General features: G+C 36.3%; 1 protein-coding gene across 1 annotated transcript in view; it reads left to right on the plus strand.

Annotated features, from left to right (window-relative positions):
- PLEKHH2 (pleckstrin homology, MyTH4 and FERM domain containing H2) overlaps positions 1-21,884 on the plus strand; it is a 52,053-nt gene extending 30,169 nt beyond the window's left edge. The window contains exons 15-29 of the mRNA XM_050893825.1: positions 617-697; positions 3,856-4,035; positions 4,844-4,952; positions 5,056-5,168; positions 7,458-7,637; positions 9,472-9,569; positions 10,044-10,221; positions 12,038-12,193; positions 13,632-13,729; positions 14,121-14,262; positions 15,016-15,161; positions 16,762-16,891; positions 17,744-17,830; positions 19,550-19,687; positions 20,780-21,884. Of these exons, the coding sequence (XP_050749782.1) occupies positions 617-697; positions 3,856-4,035; positions 4,844-4,952; positions 5,056-5,168; positions 7,458-7,637; positions 9,472-9,569; positions 10,044-10,221; positions 12,038-12,193; positions 13,632-13,729; positions 14,121-14,262; positions 15,016-15,161; positions 16,762-16,891; positions 17,744-17,830; positions 19,550-19,687; positions 20,780-20,962 (2,019 nt within the window). The 3' untranslated portion in view covers positions 20,963-21,884. The remainder of the gene's footprint in view (positions 1-616; positions 698-3,855; positions 4,036-4,843; positions 4,953-5,055; positions 5,169-7,457; positions 7,638-9,471; positions 9,570-10,043; positions 10,222-12,037; positions 12,194-13,631; positions 13,730-14,120; positions 14,263-15,015; positions 15,162-16,761; positions 16,892-17,743; positions 17,831-19,549; positions 19,688-20,779) is intronic.
- The last annotated feature ends 3,323 nt before the right edge of the window (positions 21,885-25,207 follow it).

The following is a 25,207-nucleotide window of genomic DNA, read 5'->3' on the forward strand; positions in this document are numbered from 1 at the left end:
AAAATGGCCTTACAAGAAAATAAATACAAGCAAAACAGATATGTATTTGCTTTTCCAGTACTTTACAATGTGAACAATCCAGAAGGACTACCAACTCACTTACTTTGGGCAATATTTTTCTTCTGGTTGTTTGATTTGATTTGGTTTTTCTTTTTGTCTTTTTAATTAATTAGTTCCTGTGTTGAGTTCTTCATTTGCACTTCAGTGGTATCCTAGTTCAGCATATATTTCAGTAGCTAATTGACCTACCTTATTTTAGTGGAGTGCCCTCTTTTTCTGTATTACTCACTGGGACAGATTATTTCAAGATAATAAGAATACTGTATAAAAGGAATTCTTCTCTTGTAATTCTTCCATTTCCTTAGCTTCCGCTAATATAGGCCTGATCCAAAGCCAAATGAAAAACTCACACTGGCCTTACTAGGCTTTAGATGAGCATCTAATGCTTTAATTCTTATGCCCTTAATAGAGTTATGCAGTTTTAATTATTTGTCTAGTAATGTGGAAAGGAATTTGAACCAAGGCATTTATTCCCAACATCACCAAAGTTCAGAGATGGTGAAATGTAGTCTGTATTTCTCTGGCTGTGCTTGTTCCTAATGTTCTGTAATTTCAGGTGAAACATGGATATTCCAAAAGAGTTTGGTGTACCCTAGTTGGAAAAATTCTGTATTATTTCCGTAATCAAGAAGACAAGGTAGGTCCCTTACTTGTTTCCCCAGTGAATGGAAGATAACATGCTGAAGTAGACTTTAAACAGTAAGTTACAGCTTTATTGAGGTACAATTGGCCTGGGTAGTATATGCCCATTTTATCTTGATTACCAAACATTTAGACTTCACAGATTGTCAACTTGGAAGGTTCCTATCTAATAGACAGTAATCCAGGGCACGCCCATTGGTCTCCTTCTACAGGACGTGATATATATACTGCATTTTCTTATCCCTAGCCGAAGCGGGACACTGATTTGCTGACAGTTCAGGTCTGCCTTTCTGACAGGTGTGAGACTCATCAGAAGAGACCTGGCTGTCATTTACTTCTGGAAGCTGACCCTTTCTAATGCGTGTTTGCAGTGGGCAGTGACTGCAAGTTTCAAGAAATTAAATGTTCTTTTTATCCCTCAATTGACTTCCAAATCCTGTTCTTTGGTATGTCACTGTACCTCCGCAGTGCTGCAAGAAAGGCAAAAAAAAAGCCTAGCAGAGTGTGCTGCTTTGCAGATGTGTGTCTGTGGAGGGGATCTTTTCCCATTCCCCATCAGGATTACGGAAAAGGAGCTCACTGTCTACAGCTGATGAGGTGGACAGAAACGGAGATGGAGGACGGCAAAAGAAAGGGATGAGAAATTTTTTTCTAAAATGTAGGGAAAATACTCTTTGAGGAAGAAAAGGAAGAAATGGGATCCAATCAGCTTTAAGTTAACCTCCCAACCTCCCATATCCTGTAGGACACAAGGAGCTAAGGAAGAGCAAGACCTGGCTCTTCCACATTGGGCCTGACCTTTAGTTCTCTACCCACACTTCTGAATACTGTTGGTCCTAATATTTCCAGTCATATTTACCTACAGAGACAGGACAAAGGACACTTCCTAGTCATACTTTTCACCTGTCCTTTTGCTCCCAAAGCATTGTGTTTTTTCATCAAGAAACATCTTTGTATTGGAGGTGGGTCAGGAACAAGATTTTGGAAGCTTCCACAAGAATTCTTTTTAGTACCACTGAGGTTATGAATATTTGATTCATACCCTTACTACCTAGCTCTACGAAAAAGACTGCTGACACTTGACAAAATGGTAACAGTCCACTGAGCCATTATAACCAACAGTTCAAAAAAATACAGAAAATCTCATTTGTTACTTCTAATCTAACCAAATAATCACACTGGACCCAGTAATTTGTAGTCTTTGTATAAAGCTAGTTATTCCCTTTGTTATCCTTTCCTTTTTTAGCCATTTTTAAACATTCAACTAAACCTTGTTTCTAGAACTATAAGATAGCAGTAACCATCCATCAAAACATTTTATTTTAATTACTCTTTAAAAAAGTGTAATACAGGGCTGGGGAATCAAATGACTAGAGTATTAATCTCTAACTCATCTTACAGAGACAATAAAATTAACTTGCATTTTCTCCTATGAAGAAATCTCTATGTTTAAAGTATCTGAATTTACATATTTTTACCATTGAAGATTTCGAGGTTTTAGCATGCCCTTTAGAAGCATCTATGAATTTTGCTGGATTCTTGTGAATATTTCCCTCACATTTGGAACAAGTTTTGCTGCCCTTTTAAAGCAAAATTGAAACTAATTTGCTAGCTTGTAATAGAATAAGAATTTAGCTTTTGTAAGCAGAATATGTATGAAAAGTTTTCCAAAGCTAGTTCATTTCTAATGTTCAACAGTTTGCTAATTAAAAACATGTTTGCTGTAGCTGAATGTGTCTGTGTGGAAACAAATTACACAATCTCCAGTGGTTAATACAGTAGTGGAGTCCATTTAAGTGGCCTCCTTTCAAAATGGAATTCAAATTAAAAAATCAGCCAACTGTGTTTTAGTTAAACTTTGTGAATAAATCGGTCTTGACTGTTTGTATGTGAAATGGCATCTCTTGACTCTCAGAATCTTATCTTGTTCAAAAAGTTGAATGCTTCAGAAGCATCCCAGAAAATACAAGTCACCACATGCATCTTTAATCCTTACTAGTGAGAGCACTGGAATAAAGAGCCACCACTATGTGATGTTATGTTATTAACAGTTCAGTTTATCAAATCACTATTCAAGAAGCCCACCCTAGATTGAGTCAAACTTGCCAGCTACTCTCCAGCATGGTGTTTTCAATTTTTAAACAGTATTATTGAGAAGCCTCATCTGCTTTTCACTGGTGTTGATATTTCAAGCCAACTTACTTCAGGCTTACACTTGAATGTGGCACAAATAAGATGCTAGTTACTGTAGTGCCCAACTATCCTTTTACCAAAGGGAAAACAACATCCCTCTCTTTCTGCTGAATCACTAAGCATTGCTGGACATCACAAACAACACAGAAACAGTAGCCAAGGCTTCTTCACTACACCGTTAAATAACACTCTCTTGAACATCCTGATGTCTGAACAGCTAGAGAAAGAGCAGTGGTGCTGTGGGAAGGGAGGGAGCTTTGCATAAAATAGCCAGTAAGGACTGTCATCTTCTGTCAGTCCTGTCACCCAGTTGTGAAGATTGCATGCTGTATTTGTGTTCATCCTAGCTTCCTGTTGATAGTGACTATGAAATAATTACTTATGTGAAAATTTCCTTTTGAATGGCTTTTCATATAAAATATTTCCTGATAAATTATCATAATTACATATACAACTTAAGACTCAAGTACTGTGATTTATCAGACTGGAGAATGAAACCAACTGAGAAGGTCTACCACAGAAAAAATTTACCTTTTGAATTTATAGCATGAACAAAATAGATATGTCAACCATACACTGCTGTCCTCTGAAATAACAAGATTATAATTAAAGTTCTAGGCTTGACCCAAGGAATTTTTGCTTGGAACCAGGTCTGGAAACTCTGAAGAATTACTTCTCTCACCCTAACAGACATTTATTGCATTAACTAGATACAGAAGCAGACCTGGAAAAGAATTTTTGAAAATCTCACTTTCAGACTTTGGCACATATCATTCTGCTTCTGCTGTCTGCAACAGCTGGCTTATCTGACATTCCTTGGCAGGACTGAAAATGAATAAATACAAATGGGTATTGATGGTAGTTCATGGTTTTCTTTCTATTTGTAGAATAAGAAATATAAAATCAGTGTGTACTGAAGCAAGTATTTGCTCTCTCACCACTTCTGATATTTACTTTTAGTTTCCTCTTGGTCAAATCAAGCTTTTTGAGGCAAAGGTTGAAGAAGTTGATAGATCATGTGATTCTGATGAAGATTATGAGGCTAGTGGTCGCAGTTTATTATCAACACATTACACTGTTGTTATCCACCCCAAAGATCAAGGACCCACTTATCTTCTTATAGGATCCAAACACGAGAAGGTAATAAAAGAACTTTTTTATTGAGTTTCAGTAACACACCTATGAGTATGGTGCTGTGATATGAATATTTCTTAAAGAGGAAGAGGAGGGGGACCTACAAGTCATCTGGCTTGTAGTTTGATATAATAAGCAAGGAGAAGGTCCTGCTTCATTAACATCGATCAGAGTTTGTCTGTGAACCAATGCTATCGAGGGTAATCCTTTTTAAAATAGATGAAAATAAGCAGGCTTGCCTACATAAGGAGATGGTGGAGAATATCAAACATGCTGTAATTGGAGAATTTTGCTCACATTACACTAACTTGTAGACACACCTGTAGCAGACCTTCCTGAGAGGTTTTGGGATACTGTTATCCATTTTCACGGGTAAGACTAACAGTAGGGAAGACTGCCCTACTGAAGTGAAGGAGAAATGAGAGGTATGGTAAAACCGTTTTAATTACTATTGCTTCATTGTTCTTAAGTAATCTTGTAGACCTCGTTTTGCTTTCTGGCCTTATCCCCAGGTTAGTAGGATCTGGCAGTGATAAAAAGGCACTTATGTTAGCTTTCTGAAGAGGAAAGGAAGAATGCTCTGATAATTAGCCATGATTTCTGAGGGTAAAAGACTTCTGAAAAGAGCCCTGTCCAATCTTCCTTTGCTATATTTGTAACATAGAGACCATGAATACAGGTGTATTCAAACAAAGGCAAACTCCTTTGGGCTTCAACAGGAGCGCATGGTAGTGTTTCAAGTTGAGAGCAAAATCCTGATGAAGCAGCTCCTTCCAACACAGAATGAGTGAGCTGCTGTGTTTTTCTACTTTAGGACATGTGGCTTTACCATCTGACAGTTGCAGCTGGAAGTAGCAGCGTAAATGTTGGATCTGAGTTTGAACAACTTATTTGCAAATTATTAAATATGGAAGGCGATACCAGTAAGTTTGGTTTTGTTTCAACATACTAATCTTCTAATACTTAATTACTGAATGTACTTATGAACTGAATTAATTGCAAAACCTATATATTTTATCCGTTTAGCTTCTCAGATTTGGAGACATCCTACCCTTTGCCACAGCAAAGAAGGAATTGCTTCCCCTCTTACAACATTGCCATCAGAAGCCTTGCAAACTGAAGCAATTAAATTATTTAAGGTAAAACCATAGCAGATGCCTTTTTTATTAACTGACTTACTATTTTAACTCTTAGCTAAAGAATGGCTATTAGTTGGCTTACTAGAGATATTCAACAGACAAGAAAAAAGAAAAGAGATGTTTACTCTTATCTTCAGTGGAGGTAACTAATGGACAGTAGCAGAATGTCCCCATATTATCTCACCAAAAACTTATCACTTCCAACGTAAAGAGATCACTTTTACTTGTGAGGGAGCGGTTTAGGCTTCAACTTTTGGCCTTTCTACTGAGGTTATTGATAAAGTGCAAGTTAGTAGAAAAATCCACAGCCATCATGGATGATAATTTTATCATGAAGTTCATAAGCCCCAGAGAACCTAAGAGCATGGATGGATCTCTGTATACGGAGAACTGTATCTGAAATACTATTTTTTCAATTAGATTTCAGGAAGAACAAACGGTAGGTGAAAGTTTTGTTGTAGATATATTTAAATCAGCTAGAAGACATTTTAAAAATCAGAAGAAAAACAAAGCAAAGTTTAAGTTTAAGCAAGTCATGGATTATTTTAAATTGAGATAGAAGGCAGAGATTCTGCTGCTCTTTTTAATAAAAAGAAAATCTTTTCTTCATATGAAGTAGCTGTTCTTCAAAGACTGATTAGGTATTCTAGTAATTCTAGGTATTCTAGTAATATAAATAGAGAAAATATTACAGAGTAAAATTACTGAAAGTATTTCACAACAGCTTTTTGAATTAACTTTTGAAGATTTTCATACACCTCTAAAAATACACATATATATACCTCCCAAGTAGTAGTGAAAAGGCTTTATGATTAAGAGATGCATAATGGTTCATAACTGCTGTGCCGCAGCTAGTTTCTTGAGAATTTTTGTATGCCAGTAAGACCTGATATCCTTCCCAGTTAAAGGCCAGATAGGTGGTTGATATCTATGAGAGGGAGTATGCTGCAATGCCATTAACCTTCTTTCTCCTGTCTCCTGCCCTCACCCAGGTAAAACTACTCCTGAATGTTAACTAATAGCCAGGCTATAAAGTCTGTTTCAGAGACAAAATAAAATCTTGCTGTTCTTTTTTCTGTATGTTGTGAAATAAATCACAAGTTGGAAGGCATGGAGCTTGGATAAATGAAGTTTCTCCGCAGAACTTATACAAGTCTAAAGACCAAATTCCCTGAAGCGTCAACTATCTGGAGAATTTTGATGTAATGGTTCAGATCTAGAAAGGAATTCAAGACAAGCACCATATGTTCAGTCACAGCCACTTGTAGGCAAACTTTCCAGCTTGTTTCTCTGAAATGTTTGAAGCACTTTAAAGAAGTTCATCCGTCTTATTTTCTGCAATCCTGCAGCATGAAAATTTAAAAGGGAATGTACTTCTCTGATAAAAATAAATTTATATCTATTTGGAAATCACTTTCTGAAATATATTTCAGACCTAATTCAAATCACGGACACTTCCCTAAAACAAGAGATGACTTGTATGACCTTTATTGAAACTTTGTATAAATCAGTTTAAAAGTCAGGTCGGGAATTGATTTAGAAACAGATCAAGTCATGTTTCAGTTATTTCATTGCTGATAAAAATTAGTCCTGTGCATCCACCTATTTTCAGATAGATAGACTAGAAATAGATTGGGCTTCCATCCATTTCTTGTATTTTGCTTATATACCTTGAAAATTCATCAGCTATTATATAAAGTAAATGCAATGAGTGATGCGTAAACTTTCTTCTAATACAGCACAACAAATGCTTAACACCTGGCTTTCCTAAGACAGCACTGGGGATAGGAAAGGTTATACTTACCCACAGTAAAAATACCAGTGAAAGCCAAGACATAAAACAAATGGCTCTGAGTTAAGGTTTTCTTATCTGTATATATTCTGCCATGTTGTGCTCACTAATTGCGCAAGCATTTTACACTGGCTGCCATTGAGAGCTGTACACTTTGCATTTTAAAGTCCTGTAGAGGGGTAAGCTATGTTCAGCATGTCCTTAAACTTGCCTACCACCACAACTGTTGCAACTCCTGCTAGAGCTCACTCCATTACATGCAGAGTGAAAAGCGTGGTTTTTAAGAGGTGTTTTTATCTTAACTCTCTCTGTATAGCTTTTCTTCCATTCTGGCCCCTTTTCACCCCTTTTTGCAGGGCCAGCAGGGTTTCCTTAGTCTACTGGTAAACTGACTAATTGTGACTTCAATTATAGCACACTTTTGTTATATAGAATGTCTAGAAGATTTGTTGGAGCTTTTTGTATGTAAACTCACTTGCTTATTATTTTATATCTAGACCTGCCAGTTGTTTATAAATGCTGCAGTTGACTCTCCTGCCATTGATTACCATGTATCTTTGGCCCAAAGTGCTTTGCAGATCTGCCTCACACATCCTGAACTTCAAAATGAGATCTGTTGTCAGCTTATTAAACAGACTAGACGTCGACATCCACAAAACCAGGCAGGACCAATACAGGTAACCCAGTATTTATTTTAATGGTATCTATTTCAACAGCAGTGAAGGAACTACACAGACTGTTTAGAATGGTCAAGGGGCTCCGCTCTTCTGTAGCATCTGCTTACTTAAAATGAGATAAAAACCTGAACTAACATCTTATTACTGCTGTGTCTTCCTGAAATGAAGTTGATGCTATCCTCCATCAAAGTACGTGTATCTGGTGATAAAGTATATCTGTGCCTGTGCTGTTTTTAAAGGCTGGACATACAGTGGGCTAAGTGTTGACTAAGACATCATGTATGGAACCTAATTCTCTTTCATTGCATCTTTCCTAAGAGAGGTGCTGCATCAGGAAGCTTGGTGGGCTAAACCACGTGGCAGATGTCTCTATAGCATGAGTGTGAAGAAAAGCTGTAGTGCCATGTTGTGGAATCTCAGATACGCTCAGGGTTTCTGATAGATGTCACCTCTTTTATGTCATGCTGTTCTGCACGCACCCTGCATGCTAGATTATAAATACATACTTAAAATTCTCCACTTTGTCCACTGCCAGCTATTCACTAGTATCCAAATATGTAACAATTAAATGAACTGAAATTGCAAGGAAAGCCAATACTTATAGTTTGTGTAGAATTAACAGAACTGGAACAATAGTGCTTATGATGGAGCAATACCTACAGAACTAGGAGACGGATCAGAAAATGAGAAAGGAAATTACCATAGTAAGGTTTTTTGTAATAGACACGTTTTTCTCTTGCCACAGAAAGTAGAACATGACCAGCAGACATACCTATTATCTAGAAACAGCCCGTATCTGGGATATGGCCAGTATGTGTGCATCGCTAAAACATCCACAAAGCTTTTATAACAGACATAGCACGTTCGTGTCAATTAGCACACACTGAAGTTACATATGCCTGATGGAATTTAAACTAACCATAATCCTTCTTTTGTACTTTTCGTACCACTGGCAAGGCCTTCCCTCTGATACAGATAAATAAATTGTTTCTATCATAATCCACTGGCATGATTTTTAAGAGTTAACACGTTCAGTAAAATGTTTGCAGCCTCGCACTACTTTTTTTAAGTCCTAAATTCATGCTGTAGTCTCCCACACTTGCTTCTACTGCAGTGTCTTTCTGAAACAGAGCCGATGCTATCCTCCATCAAAGTACAGGTATTTGATGAAAGGGAGTATCTGTGCCTGAACTGTCAAATTTCTGTTTAATACTAGGCAAGTCAGATAAATCAAGATAGAGAAACCCCATGTTCTAAATTTCAGTATGATGCATTGATACAATTGTGAGAAAAGTAGTTGCAATGTTAGTAAATGTATATCCAGAGCACCAGAGAGCAGTCTGTATTAAGTGAAGTCTGTGGATACATATTGAGCAATGAAAATACACCAATATATTGAATAATTGTTTTTTCAATAGTGACTATCTACTTGGTAGGAGGAAAATGTCTTATGGGTTGCTTCATAATATATGTAAGAGGAGAGCTGAATTAAAATTGCACAGGCTTCTTGTCATTTCTTAGTGCTTGGCCTTGCAGCCTTCGTGGTTTTTTCCTGTGTATTAACTGCTTTTTATACAAACTGATCTGCTTTCCAATTTCCAGCCCCGAAAGAAACTTGCTGTACACAAGTAAATGGAAAGAGAGCATTTTGGCCTTCCGATGAGGTGACATGCTTATTTACTCAGCTTTTTCTCTGTGTTTTGGTTTTTTATTCCTATTCACAGCTGTCTGTTACTCAACTTGGCACAGTAAGCTGCACTGCTGGCCAGCTGCCGCAGCAGGAAGTTTTACTTTGTAAGATGTTTAAAACAGGGAATGTCTTCCTTTTGTCCAGGGCTTGCAACTCTTGGCTCTCTGCGTTGGACTCTTTCTGCCCCAGCACCCATTCCTTTGGCTCCTTAAACTTCATTTAAAGAAGAATGCAGATTCCAGGTGTGCCTGAATATTATTACCCAGCTAGTCGACTAGTCTTTCTGAAGTACCTTATTTTCAGTCTTTCATTTAATATTTCAGATCTTTTGATACATATTTTAAAATAAATTTGAGCAGAACTGTGCTCCAGTGCTACTAAAATGTAGTACATGTTCTTCTATGCATCACTTGGGAAGGTTATCCTTTGTTTTGAAAATTCTCTGCAGTGGAACTCTGACTGTATGTTGCAAAACCATGAAAACCAAAATAAGGCAGTTACACAAAACACTGTGAGCCATGTTCATCTTTGGCACAATTCTGTTGGTCTCGGTAGACTAATTCTCTTTATAATTCCACATGGAAAATTGTGTTGGAATTCTGACAGAGTGAAATCTGAGTGCTCCTCCCATCTGGCATCCCCAGAGAGATTTACTCACAGCTTACTATCCTTTCAGTCAGTCCCCAAGAATTGCCTTATTTCTCTTTTTGTCACAGGACTGAATTTGGGAAATACGCAATATATTGTCAGCGATGTGTAGAGCGTACCCAGCAGAATGGACACCGAGAAGCCAGACCTTCCAGAATGGAAATCCTTTCCACTCTTCTAAGAAACCCCTACCACCATTCACTGCCCTTTAGTATTCCAGTTCATTTCATGAATGGCATATATCAGGTAATGTCAAGTAGACCACAAAATCTGAGCTCTCTTAACCCCTTGCTATTAGCATATACATGAAGTAGTATATCAGAAAGAGAATTGCAAGTGTTAAGGTAAACATGGTTCATGTTTCATCCTGTGCCATTGCTAGTAATGGCAGGCACAAGGTACTTGTGATCTGATTTGATCAACAAAGAGTAAAGGTTTGGGGAAAAATCTTTAAAAGAAAGAAAAAAAATTAAAACCTCTTAAGAGTGAGAAATACTAAAGTTCTGTTTCTTATTTAACCTGACCACCAGATTAATGAATTAGACTGAAGAAAAGGGAAAGGTATTAAATTCCACTTCCTTTCATCAGACATCTTGAAAGTTAAATATCTCAGTGAGGGCCTGGAAGCACAGCTGTAACTCCCATTATCAGTCATGAAGGATAACCATATTTGTTACAGAACAAACACAGCTTCATTCTTAACTCTTTTGGGACTTCATCAGTCAAAGCCTGTAGGAAACTTTCCATGGGCTTCCATGCATACTGCTTCACATCCTGGTTTGTGTTTCTGTGAGAGCTGGCTGAAAAGAGTTTTTTAACAATTCACAGTATTCCTAGACAGAAAGCAAGTTTTTATATGAAATCAAAGCTATATTGAATAAACTTTTCATTTCAGGTCACAGAAGAACTCTGCTTTTCTTCCCCTCTAAGTTTCTTAATTGCTTACTGCTTGCCCAGTAAAACAGAAAAAACAACATGTATTTAAATCATCCTAAAAGGTTTCAAAATTGAATTTTGAAGAAGAAAAGGAATAACTGCTCATTAGTTATTTATTGCTCAAAAATGTATACTTCCAAGGGCTATGAAAATTGTAATTAAATACATAAATTACTTCAGTGGGATCGACAAATAAGCAATTATAGTGGTATTGAAAACTCTTGTATTCATCTCTGAAGCTAGATTCAGCAGATTTTTTTTAATGCCAACCACTGAGAAGCCTAAATCAGAAGTCCAAGATCTATTATGAAGACATTTCTTTACCAAAAGAGTAAAACACCTTCAACATGTCAAATACAGGAAAACGTCCTCAAAACAGATTTAAGTGAACATCGGCAACTAGTATCTGTATAAAAGCCATTTGCCATTTCTTGCTAAAATGCTTTAATACTAGTAACAACAGACAAAAATTCAGATTTGGGAAAATAAAACTTAGAAGGCTCTATATATTACTGACCTATGTAGTCCTTACAGAGCAACATTTGTAAAATTTTCCGGATCTGCTAATGTAGATCTGCCATCTAATATCCCTCTGAAGTTGCACATGATGAAAAATTATTAACTGATCTCATTTGTTTCACCACCATATTGAAAAGTGTAGGAAATTATAGTTTTCTTCAATTTTCAAGTGGTATTTGTCACAAAAAGCTCAGATACTAGACTGCTTTCTGTTATATAAGTTCTGTAGCAGAAATTCAAGTGTAGCAAGTGCAGAGAAACCAGTATAAACAAAGAAAATAGAAAAAAAATATTACATTTGGAAGCATTTTGATAGTGACTTTGATTTCATAAACAAAATGCAGTAAGGTACAGTCTGCTGGGAAGTTAATCATTTTTTGGATGGAGAAACACTCCGCTAAATTGACTTCCCATGCAGAAATCTTGAATCTTTTTCAGACCCTTTATAGAAATTTTTCATTTCCAATGACAATAAGTTATTCACAGAGGATGGAATGGGTCTTATATTCCCACTGTTATTCTAGAGGTATTATCTTTCAAAATCTTAGATTTAAGGGGGGGGCATTTATAAGTTTGATAGCAAAATACATTTTGGCTGCTTTTTTAGGTTGTTGGGTTTGATGCTTCTACCACAGTGGAGGAATTTCTGAACACCCTGAACCAGGACACAGGGATGAGGAAACCAGCTCAGTCAGGATTTGCACTGTTTTCTGATGATCCCTCTGGCAAGGATATAGAGCACTGTCTTCAAGGAAACATCAAGGTAAACAAAAGCCTTTAATGAGCTCTGCATATAAAACAACAAAATATCTTCATTTTACAGAGCTCTCTTCAGACAATGTAAAGGAAAACATTTTTCAGGCTGAAAACTGTCTTTAGGTTTTTTTCTTCATAATGTAAAAGGAAAGATTTAAAAAAACCCCACTTTTTCAATTGCTGAAATTCATTCAGTGAACTGTATTTAAAAGCTTTGTCTAGGAGACTGATATTATTCAGAGAAGGAACAGCTGAGTTAAAAAATAAAAAGTAAGCTGTTACTAATCACAGTTCTTTAAAACTAAAAAGCAATTGGAGTCCAACATGCATTTAGAGATTTCAGTTAACATTTCTGGTATAGCTCCAAAAGATGACCATTTGAGGTCCAAAAAGTCATTGATACTGGGGTGGAGATCCTGAGGAAGAAAAAAAAAGAAAGGGTTCCTTATCTAAGTACGGAATAATTAGGGTTCAGGTCAGCAAATTTCCAGTGTTTGGCTTATCATTGTTCTGAATTCTGAATTTTAGTTCCCTCTATTGCTAGAATTAAATTCTTCGCAGTAAAGAGTGGCAAAATGCAATATAATCTATGCTTTAGTAAAATACTAGATATTTTCCAAGCCTTTTAGCAACTAATGAATAATCAATTTTTTGTGCTTCTACCAAGTAGTCTTTTGCACCCTTTGGCCAATGTTCACAGCTGCACTTTGAGTTACAAGGTGCGGTACAACCAGGCCTTAGTGACAAGCAAGCAGAGTCATCATGATCAGGTCTCTCCCCCTACCAGAATAATTACCATATGAAAAGCAAAATGTATAAATAACGTACTTATTTTCTTGGTAAATGTAACTTTAGAAGCTGTTCACATTACTGCTTCCAGGAAGGCTCTTTTATGAAGGACAGCAGGGCTGTCATGAAGCGGTGACATGAAGCCCAGCAGGGCTCCCAGGGCCTCCGTTCCACCTCCTCCCCATCTGCCCACCTACACCACTTGTTGTGAACCACTCTTGCTGCACTTTATAACAAACTTCATGCAAACTTTATAGCAGTTACTAGAAAGGACCTGAAAAACTCCAGCATGCAGCGGAAAGACAGAGATCCAAGGCATTTGATTAATTATATAACAACTCACTCTGTATTATTACACATTCATTGGCTGCTGCTAAATCAAGTACCTGGCCTTTCCATATAAGCAATGTTATGGCTCGTTTCCAAAGGTAGTCTGTATGTTGCAGGATAAACAAACAACAAAAACGTTAATTATTAAATGCTCCAACTAAGAAATGCAAGTAAAGTTATCTTTCATTAAGTTTAAAAATTCAAGCTATGTATGTTTCTGATATGTAATAGGTAAAAGATATTAAAATAAGTTGGCAATTTCTATTCAAAGACGTTTTCAAAGAGGAATACATGGCAAAGTCAGTTTTGTATTGCTTTCCTTCTAGATCTGTGACATTATTTCAAAATGGGAGCAAGCCTCCAAAGAACAACACCCTGGGAAATGTGAAGGCACAAGGACTGTCCGCCTTACTTACAAAAATAGGTTTGTTTAGCAAGTATAACATCTCTGCCTTGTCCCAAGATTTGTTTTTAATTTCTGCAGTTTCTTCATCTGAAAAATACTGGCTGACTCAAAGCTTGCAACAAAAATAGTAAATGGGTGTAACTGGAGAATTTAAAAAAAAAAAACCAGTTAATTTTTTCTAGTTCTTAAGAGGTAAGCAGGGCTGCCAAAAAAAAAAACAAAAAGGGCAACACTGAACTCAGAAGATTGAAATTAAATATTTGCCCACTGGTTCAAGTACAAGTGTTGCTCTGCTAATGTGTTTTGACACTGACGTAAACATGTCACATTCAGAGCAGATACTGCTAATCCTCAGGGCTAATGCATTTCCCTATCTTCTTTATTTAATAACTTTCTGTCTTTTCTGTAGGCTTTATTTTTCAGTTCAAGTCCATGGGGAGACAGACAGAGAGAAGCTGCTGCTAGTATATCAGACAAATGATCAAATAGTCAATGGACTTTTCCCCGTAAACAAAGAACTAGCGATGGAATTGACAGCTCTTTTAGCTCAGGTAATCCTTGTGCATTAATGACTCACACAGCAGTTTTACAGATGAAAAACTTGAATAAAGAAACTGGTCCAGGATTGTTTGACAGTCAAGTGACCTCCACCTTTTACATGTGATAGTGCAGGAAATAGACTGGGCTGGAATCTTTTGTGTAAGGCTAACTCTGTACTTCAGTGGAAATGCTTTACAGCGTATGCTGCTATTGGCACCAGTACGGATAAAACGTGCTTTACCTCCTACACAGTCAGGCCCTCTTTGGTTAAATAACATATAATCATGTATTGTTTCTTCATTCACTATTCCTTACATGATTTCTGCAAGTTAATACACCAAAGTAACAGCTGTTTAATGAAAGCTTAAGACTCCTTTACTAGATATGGTCTTGATAAGATCTGTTTTATTTTTAAAAAATTAAAGGCTTAAGGGAAGGTTATTGAGAAAGTTATTTGATGGTGTTACTCAATAAATCTAAACTGGTTTGTGTCAGCTGGAAATCTAGCAATCTCAGAGCAGAACTAGTAAGTATTATATTTGTACAATTTATACTTGATACTTATCTTTTTTCCATGGTAAACATAAAATAAGAAAAATAAAATTACTCGCATGACTTTTATATCAGTGAAAAATATACATTAATTGACAAACTATTTTCCATTTTATAATTGGTAAGACAGAGGAAAAGATAGCTCACAATACCCAGCTAGAAAATTACTGTGGAGTAACAAAAAATTTTCTTCTTCGTGGTCGTCCCCTTAGGTAGAGATTGGAGATTTTGAACGGCCTTTCTCAACTCCAGCAGGGCAAGTCACTTCCCAGTCCAAGTCCAATCAAACATTAAAACAAGTTTTGGAGAGATTCTACCCTAAGAGATACAGGCATGGTTGTTCAGAGGAACAATTAAGGTGAGATGTATTTTGCAATTCCTATTCTCTAAAACTCTAGGAGTGAAATGAGGAAGTTTTAAATTGTCATTAGGTACAACTTACTGTTATGCCATATTTGCCTAAACCTGTGTTTGAAACTCATTTTCTTACTAAATTGAAGAACTCATTTCCTCTGTATATTTCTAATCTAAACAGAGGACCATCATTAAGCATGCATTCCAGCAAAAGCTGTACAAGTTACTACATAGTGTTACAAAACCCAGCGATTTTGAAATTCTTGTTTTTCTTATTCAGCAAATCTAAATTAAGTCTGTGCACAGACTAAAGGCCTACTGAAAGTAAAGGACATGAGGATCTGATCTGAGTGTTTGCTATTCAAATGTGCAATCTCTGGAAGCCAGTCAAATTGGCAATATGTTAACTTAGTGGAATTGCTAGTAAGGTATCACTTAATTTAAAATGAATAACCTGCAAGTCATTTCAATCAACACCTACTAACATGAAGAAGAGCAGAACAGTGTAATAAATTCTCCAAAGTCAATGATACAGCGATTTTGAAGTCCAATAAGCGTCATCATAGAAATGTTTTCCTCATTCTTCACTACAGGGTTGAGAAAGTTTAAAGCTATTATCATATGCACAAAGTAACATTATTACATACTCAGAAGATAATAGGGACATTCAAAAGCATACACACAACAAATAGAAAGTTATGCAATTAATTTCAAAGAACAAAGTATAAGAGGTCCTAGATTAGACTAACTCATGGAGGATAAGTCAAACATCTGTTGAACTCTTCAAGTAGTCCCTAAACTACCAAGCGCCAGAGCTGGAAGTCTGTGGCAAGGAAAGAATCACTCTATACCTGCCCTGTTGCTTGTATTCTTTTGCTAAGGGTGCAGTTTGACTTCATAAACTTCCAGTAAGAGTAAGCTGCAAGTGAAAGATCTCCCTTTACTACACATTCCCCCTCCCTTTCGTTGGGCTGCATCTAATAATCTTGTGGCTGCCGGGTGAGTCATTCCTGCAGGTCAATGTGCTAGAAAGGTATTCTGGGGTGGGTTTTTTTGGAGGATTAGTTTTCTATAGGATTATTTTATTGAACCACCTCACCATGGGGCCACAACAGAAAAGAGCCAGTGTGAACGCATCATGCATCAGAAGCACCCTTTTTGGTAGCAGCGCCCAGATACACTAAAAAAAAGAGTAGCGTTAAGCCATATCTTCCACATCTGCTACTAGCCACAGGTAAAGATACGTGCTAGGCTGGATGGATTTTTGGAATGACAACTGGCATAGCTGTTGAGTACTGATAAAGGTAGATTGATTATCTGTAGAGACACATTAAAAGCTGTCCTAGACTTTTTTCCTTTATGCTGCAACTGCTACGTCAATATTTAATCATAACGTTGCAGAAATTAGAACATACTTAGTAATTTTCATGTGCATAAAAATATTAAATGACGTTTTGGATTTATTTAATACTGTATAAGTGATAGTTGTTGTATTAACTTAAATTATCATTTTAACAAATGGATTCTTTTTTGCTCATTAAACTTGCTATGGGTAAGCATTTAAATTCCTTTCAATAACTAAATTACATATTTCATTTCAACAGACAGCTTTGTCAGCGATTGTCTACAAGATGGATGGCTCTCCGGGGGCACAGTGCTGCAGACTGTGTGCGCATTTATCTCACTGTAGCCAGAAAATGGTCTTTCTTTGGTGCGAAATTGTTTGCAGCAAAAGTAAGAAACTTTACTGAGTTTGAGTGGTGGGGTTTTTTTAATATAAATATAATTTGCCAATAGTAACACCTTTTTGTTGAAAATGAGTGTGTTACACATGTGCTGATTGAATCTTTTGTCAAATTACTAATTTGTTTAAGCCATATACTGGTGAAATGTAATAGCCATAGTACTAAGTATACCATAACAGTAACTTTCCAATACACTTATTGCTTGGTTTACATTATTAATCTATGTGGTATCTTTTCATTTTCTTGTATCTTAGTTTGAGATAGCCTTTTTTTCAGACTTGTTTTACCTGTTAACTAGTAGAATATTGAAAAGGCATCATTAACTGGCTACAGAAGCTGAACCTTACAGAAACACCAAATGCTGTTAAGGGTATTTAGAGCACTCCCTTCTGTGCTCCACTCTCTCAATTTCTCTTAAATCACTAGTATCTTAATTCTCTTGATTCAAATAACAGCTATGTTAAACAGAACTGTCACCTCAGCCCTTATGTTTTACTAGGTAATCCCAGTATATATAATTGCTTATCAGCACTGTGTTCTTTGCATATGTAGATATATGTGCTAGTGAACACCTGACTTTTTTAAAATTTTATTAATGAGACTATACATTTTATTGGATTAACACCAGGGGAGGCTTCAAGAGTATTAGGTTGAGTTCATAGTTCTGTCACTGGCCGCCTACATGGCTTTGGGCAGCTACTTCAATTCCTTTGTATCAGTTCCTTTCCAGCGTAAATCTCAGTAAGATCTGTGGATGGAGAGAGCTCTATAATAGCTGAGAGTTAATAATTGTTTACGTATTGCCTCATTTTGAAGTAGTAATTAACATTTATCTTTGTAGCCTTTAGCAACATCCTCAGTTGAGAAGTCCTTCATATGGTTTGCTGTACATGAAGATGGCATAAGCATCCTAGATTACAGCTCTATGGTAAGTGAAATTTCTTTTTTAATTTTGGTTAAAGTAGATTTTAATACTGAGTATATGGAGAGATTCACCACCATACTACATAAAAGATGGCATTAGCCTTCCATGCTAAGTTATCTAGTCTTTCTCTTAAAGCAAAAATTCATTCCTTTCAAAATGCTTTAATGTTATCATCATTATAGTAGCACTAATAACAGAAATAAGTAATGAATTCTTTGTGCAGAATTTATTTTTGTTTATCAGATACAGTTTTTATATCTTTTAATGAAATGTTAATGTTTTAATCATTCAGATGTCAGGAGATCCATAGTTACTGTTCTTACAATAACATTAATTTTCTTTTCCTGGAGACTTAATTTTCCATTATTATTCATAATACATACACTGCAAAGAGCAGTTACTTTAAAAGATTGTTATTTTCGTTGTATTATTTTTGTTTAATACTAGGTAATATAACCCAGTGTTATTTAATTATGTCATTTTAGGCTCTGATTTTTCGTTGATTTGCAATAAAAGTTTTCACAGAAAACGACTCACGGTAATCAGCGTAAAAAAGCAGTGCCTGAGAAGATCCCTGCTTTAATTTATATCCTGCAAAGAAACAGAATGGCATGGCGCTATTAGCAAGTGCTAATATTGAATATCAGAAAATTAAAATATCAACTTCATAATTGTACCGATATGGGCCTTTTCATTACGTTTCTTTGCAGTTAAAGAAATAATAAAACAAAGAACATGAGGAGAGCAAACAGCAGCTCTGTTCAGAGAACAAGCAAAACGAGCCTGCATCAGACTGCAGAAAGCTCTATAAACACTATCTACTCATAGAGCTAGCCATGGCATTTCTGCAGAGCACTGCCAGTTTACCATACTGGCAGGCCTTACTTGCCATTCAAGAAATGCTCAGTTTCCAGGGAATATTCTGATTTTCTGTAGGAAGGATCAGGGGTATCAGAAACGATGTTGCAAGGGGTAGAGAAAACACTGTTTCAAAATAAGGGCAAAAAGAGGTTTAGGAACTGAAGGACGTTAAGTCAATTATTGTACAAATATTGTCTTACGATGAATTTTAAATGTGAACATCTGCAGCAAATTAATATGAGTCGTAATGATAAATTAAATGCTAATCATAGACTCAAAGGCCACTAGTGTGGTTTTGAACATTGAACAGTAAGAGCCAAGGCATGGAAAGCAGAGGAGCCTTGAAGAGCATTTATGTTTCATCAGAGATGTGAAAAAAAGAGAACAGAATTTAATTTCATTTGTGTGTATGCAAACTACATCACTGCACAAAAAGAAGTCCTGGAGTTAAATTCCTTTAGATATCTCATACTCTGTCATTTAATTTATTTAGACACTGCTTCGATTTCAGATGGAATTCCTAAGATTAACTTCTCTCAAAGTCAGTCAAAACTTGTGTAAATTGAATTACACACTTGAGTTGAAACCTGCTTATAATATCTTTGATCTAATTAATTTGGAATAGAAACAGAGGTCAAACTTACAAGAGTTATCATCTGCAATGGAGATTCCTCATAGTGAAGGTCTGAATGAAGCTATCCCAAAATTTACAACTAATTTCAAGATTCATAAGAGGCTAACAACATTTTGAAAAATACACGTGTCATTGTATTTTTAAAAGAAGTATTTGTCATAATCTGTTTCTCCTGCATTGTCCTGCTTACAGCTTTGTGTTTTGTTTTTTGGGTTTTCTTTTTTAAGCGATTAACAGTTACGTACACATATAAGAGTCTGATGACTTTTGGAGGCTATCAAGATGATTTTATGTTGGTTATTAACAATGCTCAGACAAAGGACAAATCAACTGAAAAACACCTTTTTGCCATGACAAAACCAAAGGTTGGTATATTACCTGAAACAGTTTCCCACCATCTGCTACTTTTCTACTTTTTCTAGTGGGTAATCCTTAACAGATGTGAAAGATGAAACACCTTCTTTATTCCTAGCATTCTCAGATTATTGACTTTTGCCAGATGGTTTTAGAGAGCAAAACAATTAGTAATATAAGAGCTAACGGTGACAATACTGATGTGTTCCTTTTCTTTTCATGTCCCTGTCTATAACATTCCAAATTTTTCATAGAAGGACAAAAGGTGGCTATTAAGGACAGGAATTATATGCAGTACCTAAAAACTAGTCTGTTTGCTTGCCCAGCACAAGATAGTTTTTAAGAAGGTACATTTGTGTTCTACAGTGGAACTGTAGAACACAAGATCTGAAAGATCAGTCACTTCTTAAAAATCCTAGGATATTTTAACCTTCGGTAAAGAAGCTGTTCATGCTTTTTAAATCTGGATTCTCTCCTTCACTGGTAAGATTGGCTATATGTTTTTTAAAAAGCAAAGATTTCTAAGTCTTTTGCTGTTAGTCGGAACAATTTATGAAACAGAATACAAAATTCCACATATAAATTTGGGTCAAAACACAACTCTTCATACAAATAAGCATAGTAAAATACATCTGTTCAAGTTTCCCCTCAGATTGTGCCCTTATAGGCAAGGTTGTGTGGATTGCAAAGAGTATGGTAAAAAGCTCCCAGAAGCCTTTATTCCTTTTATCTACCCTGCGTCTTTAGTGCTCTGAGCACTAGGTATTTTCTTAGCAAAACTGAGGGAACACATCATGAAAGTTTTTTCTAAGAGCGTCATCTTTCGGACTTCAAAATCTCTCCTAAAGTGAAAGAAGCCATCTGTTAGAATCATTTAAGACTGTGGAAGACAATACTGATGGGAATAACATTACATTATTTGCAAGGAGCAATAGAAAAAAGCTGTTAGGCATCTCCTCTCTCCCCATCATTAATTTGTTTGATAAAGTAGAAGTACTTTTCCAGTTGATGGTGATTGTCACTTGCTAAAAAGTTAGCTATTTTTTCAGCAGTCAAAACACATCACTGTATTTTTCAAAGAGTTTTGTATGTTCCTGTTATAGATTCTTGAGATCACTCTACTGATTGCCAGCTATATTAACAACTTTCATCAGCTGAAAGGAGTTGCTCATCACCTCTCTGCTCCAGCATTACTGACACCTCAAAGTGGACAGAAACTCAAGGAAATGGGGAGTCAGCCCCTTCTTGCAAACAACAGACCAACTAAATGTCCCACTTTGTTATGAAAGGATTATGTATCATGACAATGCATCTTTGTTACAGGGTTTCTACAGTGATTGAAAACTTTTTGATGTACAAGACGTCGAGCATAAGCAGGTCCATAAACAAAAGAAAGGCGGACAGGTTTACATTCATTTCAATGCTATACAACAGGAGGAGCCCTTTAATTAAAGCCCTGGCCTGAACGGGAATGATGATGAGCCGATTTAAGGATTATGCTTTACTGGTGGTGGCTTGTGCCTACAGCTCAGAAATAAATGTGTCTGTTGATAGTGATGGGGAAGGGTGGCCTTGGGAACAATTGTATAGATTTTAGTAGTTTTCCAGATACTTACTCAGGGACCAAACTGTGTTCAACTCTTCATCTCTGTTTTTCAAAACTATACAAGTTGTATAACCTTCATTTTGAAAAGGAATTTTGTTTAAAAAGAGTCAAATACAAAATATTTTCCACTTCCAGCACCCGTCCTTATTTGCAATACAAGCACCATGGGACTAAAAAGAACGAATCGTTTGATTTATATATTTTTTTTCTCCTTTAAAAAAACCCCATAAGCACATCATGTAACTATTACAAATTTAAAGAGTATTCTCATGATACACTCTAGCTTTTGTTATACAGCTATTTTACTTGGCAGATCTTCAGCCTTGGTCTGGTAAATTTCTAAATAATCTCTCTCTGCCCCAGCCTTTTGGAAAAATCTAAATTGGACAGGCACTGTATTTAGTATAGTTTTGTTAAACAAGATCCTGTACCTAATTTCTTCTTTAATCCAGAATAATAATATAATACAGATGCAAGAATGACTCACAATTCAAAACACAAGAATAACACAGAAAGCCATTGCTTGAACCATTGTGAGTAAACTTGGAGACATATGTGACATAAAATCCATGTATAATGTGTATAATGTATATACATTGATTCAGAATAATATTTTGTAAAAGTTGTACTTCTTGTTTTTCATTTGTATCTATACATTTCATATTATAATACTAATATAATGTTCTTGCACACTGAAGACATAATGCTGCATCTGCACTATTGCACCTAGGAGCACTTTCCAGTTGCCTTTTTCAGCTGCAAGCCTCAGTGCTACGTAGGGTCAAATATATAGAAATTACACCCATTTTTTCTTCCAATCCTTACATTTTCGTTTCCGTGCAAAGAAACCACTTCTGCAGGCTCTGAAATGGATCAGCAGCATATTCTAATAGATAATGTAGGTCCAACCATAGAGAAGGTAGTCAAACATAAATCACTGATTTATATACATTTCACGATTTCCACTTCTGCTCATGCTAATGATCATGGATCATTAATCCCTTACTGCTAGCCCTCATCGTTTTGGGGTTTTTTTAATTACGTAAAACTGAAGTAATTTCACAATGATGAATTTTAATCTTTGAAGGTTGAAAATCTCCTTTGTTTTATGACATTTAAACATTTCAGATATATACATACTCATATTGAGAGAAAAGGAATTTTCAGCTGTTTGCCGTCTATGAAAGGTAGGGAGTATCCTCCCGAAGAATTAAAATAGGTTGGAAGGGAGATACAGATTGTGAAAAGAACATGCTCTTGAAAAGTGGAAAGACAGACTGGCAGGCTGACTTGATAAACACGTTTCTTCTGAAAGCTCTCAAAGTCCTGCCACAGCTACTTAAGTCTGCAGGACTCAAGCATCATTTTATGAATGGTGCTATGGGTCAATGCTTTGTCTGGAAAATTACAAGCAAATAGCAAACATACTATATCTAAGTGCTTTCACATTTGCAATGCAGAAAAAGCTTCCTGGCAACTTTCACGCTTTGGTGGTGGTTGTGGCACTAGATCCTTCTCTTTCAACGAGGCAGGGCCAGCAGCAGGAGGTTTACCTCCTAGTGGGCAGCCGCTCTCCTGCCATCATCAAGGAAAGCATATTGGAAGCTACAAGAGACCTTGGCACCAACTGCAGCATCTTTTTGTGCAGCACCCCACGTGAAGCGATGCAGATACCGTGGTGAAATTGAGTTAGGAATTAACATCCCTTTGCAATCAGAATAGTTAACTTTCAGAGATTTGAGGGGGGCAGGGTGTTTGCAAATTCAAACAGATGCTACTGCATCAGTTACACTCAGGTCATAGTCTAAAGCTTCTCAAATATGATGATTAGAAACTTCAATTTACAAATACAAAAATCTTCATGTCATCATGAAGTTACGGTAACTGTGAACCTAGAATACTCCAACTAGTAATTCTTTCCTAATAGTCCAGTTTTAAATGAATGTGGCAGATCAGGTTCTATTAGAAGGCAAAAAAAGTGGAGCATTTTGCTAGTGAGCTTGTTCATGTAGTTTTTAAAATCTTTGTTAAATTTGGAGACAATATGATAATACAAACAGCTGATATGCAGATTTTGAGTCTTTTAAACAATCTTAACACTGCCTTACAAACAGCTGTTTTATAAAGCAGTATACAATCTATGAAGTAGAGTATGACCTTCCTGCCTGCTTTTGGGTAGATAACTCTAGGCATTGCTTTGCTTTGTAGTGTTAAGCTCTTGCTGCTGCAGTGTATGCCTACATCATAGTGCCAGAAGCAATCCATGCATTAGTTTCCTTTTTTTTGGCAGCACTTTCCAGACTTAATACCACTAACTGCTCATTATAGGTCACCATTAATCCCATATAGTCACATTACCAGAAATGCTGTGTTAATTTTTATGAAATAAATGCACTCAGAATCACAGTTACCGTGACAACACTACATTAAACAATGACGTTTCTTCCAGGATTTTGATTAGCAAGAGTGAGGTTTTCATAGTGATAGTAACTTCCTCAAGCAGACACTTCCCTTCAAGTTAACAGAGTCAGCAAGTAAAGTCTCTTACACATACAAACACACTTCCAAACACAGCTATGCAAGTCTCAGGGGCACTTGTTCCATGTTAATCTAGTTCCAGAGCTGCTTAGAGGATACCACACAACCTAAGACAGCAAAGCCGAAAATCTCAGAGTCCAGGCAGATAATCTGTTCCACCTTCCCCACCCAGCCCGAGCCTCATGAGTGATCCACATCTCAGTCTTAACATTGAGTCATCCACCAAAACAATTCATACCATGCTACCTAATGACTGAAGCCCAGGTAGGAACTAGACCTTTCTCACCTTCTAATCTTCAGCAGTGATGACACGATGGGAGCTGTCAAATGAGCAGCGACTTCTGGGCCTGATGCTGAAGAACTTCCCATGCTCAAGGCTTGCAGAACCTAGGTTGTAAAAATATTCTTAGGATGAGATTAATGTGTTAGCACATGCAAGGAGACTTCCTATCATGAACTTCAGAACATCTTTTGTGCTTGCTTTGAGCCAGTGGTCAGTATCAACAATCAGTATACATGGTCAATGAATCTGAGCCTGATAATGACTGAAAGATTATTGGTAACTCTCTGTATAAACAATCACATTGATTTGAAAATAATATTTGGAATGCAATGTAGATTAATATATTACTTGAACTTCACTTTGCCTTGTCAGTTTTTGTGCAGCAGTATTAGTAACCAAACTGCTCATTTCTAAAACAAGCAAGACCTATTTACTTCTGTAGTACACCAGGCAAATGATAAAGCTTTGAGTTTTCAATACAGTCCACAAAATTAGCGTTTTCTGTTATTTTAGATTTAAATTTGGTTTATATATAAATTTAAAATAGAGGCATGTATTTCCCTATAAAAGAAGGCTGGTAGGTATTTGGTGTTGGAGTTCCTTGTCAGACTAACACAGTTTTTATAGGTTTTATTTTTTATTTTTTCCTGAAGGAAAAAAATTCATCCTTGCATAAAGGAATGCATCACTTACTTTTACTTAAAGCTTTAGGTAAAAAGAGCTTTAATACTCCATACAGCTCAGTGCAATCCATTAGTTTGAGTTAATTTTAACTAAGGTGATTAGTAACTCAGTAATAATGAATTAGGAAGAAAAAAGTATTTTTTTACAGTTTCTTAGGGCACAGGAAACTGAGTAAGGTGAAACTTAAGATACTGAAAACTCCAATTTCATTTCTAGATTGGACTTCAGTACAACTTACTAATTGTACACCCTTACACTGTGCTTCCCAGGTCAGTTTTGTACTGCAGCATCTTGCCACCTCTCTGCCAGTGAGTAAATCACTGTAAGAATACTTTGCTTTTTAGTCTTAACACTCTTGCTGTTGCAGTCATATATGCCTAGATCATAGTGCCAGGAGCAATTCCTGCCTTAGTTTTGCTA

The sequence above is a fragment of the Gymnogyps californianus genome, chromosome 3 (assembly GCF_018139145.2).
Source record: "Gymnogyps californianus isolate 813 chromosome 3, ASM1813914v2, whole genome shotgun sequence".
NCBI lineage: Eukaryota > Metazoa > Chordata > Aves > Accipitriformes > Cathartidae > Gymnogyps > Gymnogyps californianus.